Source organism: Elephantulus edwardii, unplaced genomic scaffold (genome assembly GCF_000299155.1).
Source record: "Elephantulus edwardii isolate Elephantulus edwardi_28Jun2011 unplaced genomic scaffold, EleEdw1.0 scaffold00236, whole genome shotgun sequence".
NCBI classification, from domain to species: Eukaryota; Metazoa; Chordata; class Mammalia; order Macroscelidea; family Macroscelididae; genus Elephantulus; species Elephantulus edwardii.
In genome coordinates, this window is record NW_006399986.1 from 3628217 (window position 1) to 3636487 (window position 8271).

Consider the following 8271-nt stretch of genomic DNA (forward strand, 5'->3'; position numbering starts at 1 on the left):
AAATTGTGGCAATGAATGAATGGAAATCCAAAACCTCTGTAAAAAAATTATATTTAAAAAAATTCTTAAAATAAAAAAAAAATGAAGAGGACTTGGAACCAGTGCCGAAGAGTAGTTTCAAGAAACAAATTTCTTTTCTCAGTTTAGGGGGTTGGATGTAAAATTCAGAGAGCTGTCTCCAGGGGAGAGTCCCGGGGGCCAAATCTTTAGGGAGCTATAGATGATTGCTCAGAGACCGTTTGCCTCTAAAGACAAGTAACCTTGAGAGACTAGTTCAGAAGGGGGAGGCATTATTGATTTGGTTAAACATTGTCATTTGTTGTTGTTTTGTACTATCAAGTTGGAACTGCCTTAATGTTCCAGCTGACCCTCCAGCAGGTTTTCAGAAGCAGTTACTTGCACAGGAGGAGACTTCCCATCCTTCTCCCGTGGGGCAGCTGGTGGCCTCGAACCGCTTGCCTTTGGGACTGTAGCATAGCTGTTTGCCACTAGGCCATCAAAGCTCCCTAGACATTGCCATGAATTACGTTAATCAATTGTAACTGACGTTCGAAACCAAAATGTCTATGAACGAACTGAATGAAAACCCTGTATGATTTGTAAACTGTCATGCAAATAAATGGATTTAAAAAATAATAAAGGCAGCTCCTTAGGATTCTTTTTAAATTTATTTATTTATTCTTTTTATGTGTGTACCATCAAATTGGATCTGACTGGTACAGGAAGCTATTGTTCCTCCTTCTTCAGCAGAGCATCTGGTGGATTTGAACCCTGCACCTCAGGGATTGCAGTGCAATTTCCTGCCACTAGGCCACCAGAGCTCGCCAAAGGGGATTTTTTAACAATAAACCTTTGGATTAGCTCAAATATGTTTTACAATTTAATCAGCAAACTATCAAATTGGAGAGTCTCATGTCTTCTGTGTGTGAAGGGGGAAAAAAACAACACCCTTCATGCTTGGCTCCACAATCAACACTCTTGACACCAGCAGCCAGGAAATCAAGAGACAAATTGCATTGGGGAAGTCAGCTGTCAGGGACCTCTCCAGAGTACTGAAGAGCAACAATGTCAGTCTGGAGACTAAGGTGCACCTGATCCAGACCATAGTCTTCGCAATTGCATGCTATGTGTCAGAGAGCTTGGACAGTGACTAGGGATGTTAGAAAGATAATTGATCCCTTTGAGCTGTGGTGTTGGAGAAGAGTGTTGAATATACCACAGACTGCTAGAAGAACAAACAAGTTCATCCTGGAGAAGGTGAAACTAGGCTGCTCCTTGGAGGCAAGGATTCTGAAGCTTCATCTGACATACTTTGGACATGTTGCAAGGTCCTTGGAGAGCAGTATCATGTTTGGGAGGGTGGAGGGACAGCGCAGTAGAGGAAGACCCTCGATGAGATGGATTGATTCAGTGACGGTAGTTGTGGAGGTGTAGGTGTGTCAGAGACAATAAGGTTGGCACAGGATAGAGCAGGGTTTAGGGCTCATGAACCGCTATGAGTGGCAAGCGACTCCATGGCACATAACAACAACAAGTAGAGAATTATAGATAAGAGTACTTCATGCTAGCTGTATTTGTTTAACCTATGATTGTATTACAGGTATTTTCCTGTGCCGTTTAGAACACTCTGCAAGCAATGTGTTCTCACATGTGTGGCTCCCTGGGCCCTCCACGTGCCAGCTTTGCCTTACCCTTTGGATAGCATACCCCTCCCCTCTCTGAACGAAAACGCGATTTCTCCCCCTTTTCCATCTTCCACACCATTCCCCCCGCTTCTCTTCTTTTCCAGCACATTCCTTCCCAGTTCTCTTGAGGAGAGTTGAGGAGCTGACAATGGATGGGAGAGTGGAAAGCCCAGAAAACACAAAGAAGAGTGACCCTGAGGAGAGGTAGGGGCTCCATCTCCTTGCTGGAGAAAGAGAGATGTTGTTAGATGGGGCGAGGGGAGAATAAAGAAATGATAGTTTCAAGAGGTGAAAAATGCCATTAAAAAAAAATTAAGAGAAGAGGGTATGATAGAAAGAATGATAGGTAGGTAAGTGGCCGGGAATGTGAGCTTTTGCTGGGAGCTCAGACCTGAATGCTTTGCAAACGAGAATGGATCCTTAAAAGAGATAATAAAGCTTCCCCAAAGTTACCAGACAGAGTTAGGCTTCTTGAAATTCCTTTGATTCAAAAGCCCACTATAAATATCCCTCCCCTTTTTAGGGAGCATGACTTCCTGTCCGCTAGGCCAACTACCTCTTCTCTCTCTCTTTCTCTGCTGTTGTTGTTAAGTGCAGTCGAGTGGTAGGCGACTCATAGCAACCCTATGAATGAGAGTCCTGGACACCTGTATAACTTTCATCCTTTCTCCAGGTTCATAGGGTTTCCAGAGGCAACCCAAAGGTGGGTGACTCTACTCCGCGGCCTTCAGGCCTGCCTTTAATTGTTTTTGGTGAAACATTCTTTTATGTATGTCCACTTGCCGTACAGAGGAAACTCGTGGTGGCTGTGAAGCCGAACACTGTGACACTGATGAGTCAAATGCGAGAATGGTCACCCGTGGTGGACAGTGTTTGGTGGAGCTCCCTGATTAAAACAAGCTTGGAAGCAGGAGTGGCATCCACGTCCATAATAGCTTGCCTCTGGAAAGCCTATGAACCTGGAGAAAGGATGAAAGTTACACAGGAGGTGTCCAGGACTTTCATTCATAGGGTTGCTATGAATCGTATGACACTTAACAACAACAACAACAACATACTTCAATGTCCCCAGCAGGTGGGATTCCTGGTTTACAGGCTTTACCTAGTGCTTTTTCTCTTCTTGGGATCAAAGCCTTTCTAAGAAGTCAAACTTTTGGAAGAGATTCCCCTCCCTCCCCCAGGTTTGAATTTCAGTGGTGTTGGGGACAGAGGTGGAAACGCTGTTTTTAGAAGGTTATTGGGGGTTGTGGTGGGACGCAGTCATACCTTGACTCTGACGTTTAAGATCTACAGTTTTTGATGTCCTTCAGGTCGACCCAGAGAAATGAGCTCTCCCTTGAAAAACCGGGAACTTCTCAAGCCAATCTGCCTGGGCTGAATGAGGAGTCCAAGGGTTTAGACTCGCCCCAGGAGGAGAGCTCCTCATTTATGGAGCTCAGACCCATGAAGGCTGACTCAGACCTCCAAATGTCTGAATGCGGTTGCTCGGAGGACTGGTCCACAGTTAACTTCTACTCAGAGGCCCAGGCCGAGAAGCTGCAGGCCTGGTCGGGTCAGCACCGGGACAATACCCTGAAGAGAACCTTCCTGTCGGAGAAGAGGTTCCCTTCCACTTGGAAACCAGATCCTTCCTCTGTCAAGAAGCTGGTGATAAAGGAGAAGATTGAAGAGCCCTCCCGCCCACTCTGGCCCAACAAGGTTGAGTACATCTTGGCCCAAGTGGGCTACTCTGCGGGGTCAATAAGCTTCTGGAACTTTCCCAACCTGTGGATTCAGAACGGAGGTATTAATGCCTGCGGCCAGAACTCAGCCCCCTGCCCCCCTCAACCCCTGAAGCTTGATAGAGGTTTGTTTAGGCTTCAAACGCTAAGATCTCTGAGTGATCTGGAAGCTGGAGACTTGCTCCTCTGAGCAGGACAGGAGCCAGGGGCCTGAGCCCCTAGGGGAGAGGTGCAGGGCGTCTGAACCTATATTTATAAAGTGGTGGGTTTAGAGGCCTGATAAGGGGTAGTGGGGATATAAGTGTGTACTGGGAACTGGGGGCCATAGGACTGGATACCCAGCCCTGCAGGCAATTTGGATGCAGGTGAGCTCTGATGCCTGAGATTCTGCAGGAGACCAGTGGGTGGGAAGGATGGTTTCAGTGCCCTGGACGCCTGAGAAGTCCAGGCCCGTAAATGCAAGATGCTTCTCAAGCAGCGCTCCGCCAATCTCCTGCACAGGGGTTTTCTTACTCTCCTACGTCCTCATGCTCTTCTCGATCGGCGTTCCTCTGATGTTCATGGAGATGACGTGCGGTCAGAGGCTACAGAAGGGCATCCTGAGTGTCTGGAAGCTAACCAGCCCCTGGACGACGGGCTTGGGCTACACCAGCTTCGTGGTAAGAAACTGAGCTGCCCAGAGCCAGCTTTTACACCCATCCTCCTCACAACCCCTCCCTCGGAAAGTCCTCCCTCCCCCCAATCAGGTTCCATCCTGTCGCTCACCCTCTGGGAAATCCTCTTCTTTCTCATGCACCCCGCCTCCTGCCCCCGCTGTTCCTCCCCAGCCGCCTCCTCTTGGCCCCCAGGTGTCCATCCTTGTGAGCTTGTTCTTCAACGTGGCCAATTGCTGGAGTCTCCTCTATTTCAGCCAGTCCTTCTGGTTCCCCATTCCGTGGGAGAAATGCCCCTTCATGAAGAACTCCAGTGCATTTGGTGAGAGGGAAGAGGAGGAGGAGGCGAGGTGGTGGGAGGAGGGGGAAGCTCTGGGGGGGGGGGGGGCCGCAGTCTAGTGGCAAGAAGCTGCGCTGCAATCCCGAAGGTATGCAGTTCGAGGCTATCAAGGGAGAAGGCGAGGCAGTCCCGTGGGATTTGTGCAAAAACCCACCAGAAGGTCAGCTGTTGTCACTTCAGACTCCCTGACACGCAACATGGAATAAAATATGCATGAATAACTGAACGAGAGGCAGAAGGGACCTGGGAGGAGACGTGAGTGCAGAGCAATAAGGAAGAGGGGAGTAGTAGGAAGAAGGAGAAAGGAATCCGTGTAAAGAATCATGAAAGGGTGCGTGGGGGTGTCTCGCCCTGCTGAGCAGGTGTGTTGAAAGCCAGGTCTCCCCAGATGCGGAGTGTGCCCGGACAACACCCACCATGTATTTCTGGTACCGCAAGACTTTGAAGATTTCTGACACGATTGGGGACGGTGGCCCAATAATCCCCGGTATCACGGTGTCCCTCTTCCTGATTTGGTGTCTTACCAGTGTCATCATGATAAACGGGATCAAGTCTGTGGGGAAGGTGAGTCTGCATCTTCACCCGCCTTGACGTGCTTCCCTACTGTGGCCCCGATGCGATTCTTATCCATCAGTCTCCTAATTTCTTTATCTCCTGCTGGAGAAGAGTATTGAGAGTACCATGGGCTGCTAAGAAAACAAACAGGTTCACCCTGGAGAGGGTTAAACCGGGCTGCTCCTTGGAGGCAAGGATTCTGGGGCTCCGTCTGACATACTTTGGACATGTTGTAAGGAGAGACTGGTCCTTGGAGAGGGACACCATGCTTGGGAGGGTGAAGGGACAGCGCAGGAGGGGAAGACCCTCTATGAGGTGGATTGATTCAGTGACTGGGGTAATCGGGATGGGAGTGTCGGAGACAGTGCGATTGGCACAGGACAGAGCAGAGTTTAGGGCTGTTGTACATAGGGTCGCTGTGAGTCGCAATGGCACATCACAACAACCACCACCTCTAGTCTCGTACTCACGCAAGCCCCTCTGAGCCCTGCGGAAAGTTGTTTTCTAACTTCTCTCTCAATCCCTGGCCCAAGACTTCTGGTTTCTGCTGCTGCCCCCTCCCTGCTGTGGTTGCTAAGATGTTCTCTTGTAACTTAAAGCAAGGGGTTCTTTCCATAGTCAGTTGCCAATGAGACAAATGGATTGCAATATCCATATGCCCTTTATTACAGATCTGGGAGGACAGCAAGTGGGCCTCAAAGACTGCCAACTCACTTAACAATGGACTTTTGTGGGGAGCTCTGGTGGCCTAGTGGCAGGAAGCTGCACTGCAATCCCAGAGGCACATGGTTCAAATCCACCAGATGCTCTGCTGGTGAAGGAGGAACAATCTCCTCCTGTACTAGTCAGATCCAATTTGATGGTACACACACACACACACAGAAAACAAAACAAAACAAAAAAAACCCAAACACCCCAAAAATGCACTTTTGTAGTAAAATTGATGAGTTTCTACATCTTAAAGAAAACCATTCACACCCAGATACCAGTAAACAGGCAACCTATTTATTAGTCTATTCAGGTTAACATATAACAGAAAACCAGGTTCTGGAAAGATAAAGAGTTAATTCAGTACTCCTTTTCCTGGCAAACAGGCAGATGAAGTTATAATTTACATATGACTGGAAAAAAACAGCTTCAAAGAGATAACTGCTGACCCAGGGGGATGCTTCTCCTCTTCTGGTAAACAGATTAAAGAAAGAAAACCAAGAAGTCCACGGAGCCTTGCAGGCTGGAGAAAACTGATGCGGGTGGTGGTGTGGAGGGTTTATAGTTGTATAACTAAAGTTCCGTAACTGATAACATACGTAAGAGCATTCTGAACTTACCAACACCACCTCATCACTCTCCAGGCAATGTACGTCTTGGTCCTCTTTCCTTACCTCATCATCTTGTGTTTCCTGATCCGGAGTCCGCTGCTGGAAGGTGCATCATTCGGCCTTCAACATTTGTTGGTTTTCAAGGAGGTATATACCTTCCCGACTCCTCCATCAACCCATGGACACTCCGTAGCTGGCGGTTTCTTGTTAGGGCCTCCTGTCCCAGATTCCCATCATCTCTCCTCTCCTCTCCTCTCCTCTCCTCTCCTCTCTTCCCCTCCCCTCCCCTCTCCTCTCCTCTCCACCCAGGACACTCCTATTAGGATATTCTTCTCCTCCTTCATCCACGTAGATAGATCCTCATTCATACTTTTCTTCTCCTTTTTTAGGTGTCGGTTGTGGACTCCATAATTATTTTGTTGGAAAGCGGGACCCACCTCCTGTCTTCCCTGGGCCTCGGCATCGGCATATTTTCCACCTTCTCCTCACACATGCCTCCGTCCAACAACTGCCTCATTGATGCCTTTGTGGTGGCTTTGGCCAATGTGAGCATCTCCATGCTCACCACGCTAATGTTCGTCTCCATCATGGGCTTCTGGGCCTCCATCATCGCCCAGCGCTGCAGCGTGAAGTAAGGACAGCCCTTTGTTCGTGGATCCCAATCCTGCAACTAGGAACTTCATACCTGTCAGGCCTCGAGGGGTCAGGATGGCCCATATTTACATATATCCACTCCAGGTGCACTTGTAAGCCTCTACTCTCCCATAGAGCTAAAAATCAGACACTTGTTGTTCTGTGCCATCAAGTCGCTTTCAACTCATAGCAACCCTATGTACAATAGCCCTAAACTCTGCTCTGTCCTATGCCAATTGCACTGTCTCCGACACTCCCATCCCGATTACCCCAGTCACTGAATCAATCCACCTCATAGAGGGTCTTCCCCTCCGGCGCTGTCCCTCCACCCTCCCAAGCATGATGTCCCTCTCCAAGGACAAGACCCTCCTTGCAACATGTCCAAAGTATGTTAGACAAAGCCTCAGAATCCTTGCCTCCAAGGTGCATCCTGGTTTCACCCTCTCTAGGACAAACCTGTTCATTTTCCTAACAGTCCATGGTATGTTCAATACTCTTCTCCAGCACCACAGCTCAAAGGTATCGATTCTCCTTCTATCATAAAATGAGAGATTGTGAAGTTTCCACATCAGAGAATCGCCACTGAGACATGACGAAGGAAGAAAACATTTAACAAAACAGTATTTTAAGGCTACATTTATAGTACCCAAAGCCTTCCAAGGCTTACACGACGGCTCCATTCATAGCTGGTGACTCCTAAATATCTACGTTCAATGTAGCGCACTGAGGCCCTGTAGAGTTATTCAGTGGGATTCTTCTGTAGAATGACGTATCACAACGTTCAGAAATGATAGCCAGACATCGTCCAGTTCTTCTAGTCTCAAGGCAAAGGAAGCGGATGTTGGTGGAAGCATTTACCAACACATTCTGAAGCTGCCTCTTCCTGATACGCCTTCTTTAACAACAATAACAACAACCACAGAAGTTGTGGTGCCTTGATGGCCACTTGCAGGATTGTGAGACCCCGGGAACAAAGCAAAGAATGAGGAGGTGAAATTACAAGCACTAAACTTGGTGTTATTAGACCAGTTTACTGCAACGTTCAGAATTTGACCATGATCATAAACCTCCCCACCAAGAAAACAAATCCCCTCAGGTTTTTGCTTATCCATAAGCACCCTTAGCAGTCATTCTCTTCTTTGAGGGGAGATGGTGGTATCCTACATATTTCTATCACACCTTTGGCCAATCCAACTTTTTATGGGTGGACAACTTCTTAGAAATGATTGCAAAAATGGCTTGAGTAGCTCTCTTTTCTCCCCTTGCTTTGGGGAGGACAGAAAAAGAATTTATTCCCAAAGAAGGCAGAAATAAGAAATTCATTCATTCTAAAAATATGTGTTGTTGTTATGTGCTGTCAAGTTG

At 47.9% G+C, this 8271-nt stretch overlaps 1 protein-coding gene across 1 annotated transcript in view; it reads left to right on the forward strand.

Moving 5' to 3' along the window:
• The first annotated feature begins 2984 nt into the window (after positions 1–2984).
• LOC102871713 (orphan sodium- and chloride-dependent neurotransmitter transporter NTT5-like) overlaps positions 2985–8271 on the forward strand; it is a 17721-nt gene continuing 12434 nt past the window's right edge. The window contains exons 1-5 of the mRNA XM_006898732.1: positions 2985–3531; positions 3908–4065; positions 4255–4381; positions 4788–4963; positions 6663–6904. Of these exons, the coding sequence (XP_006898794.1) occupies positions 2985–3531; positions 3908–4065; positions 4255–4381; positions 4788–4963; positions 6663–6904 (1250 nt within the window). The remainder of the gene's footprint in view (positions 3532–3907; positions 4066–4254; positions 4382–4787; positions 4964–6662; positions 6905–8271) is intronic.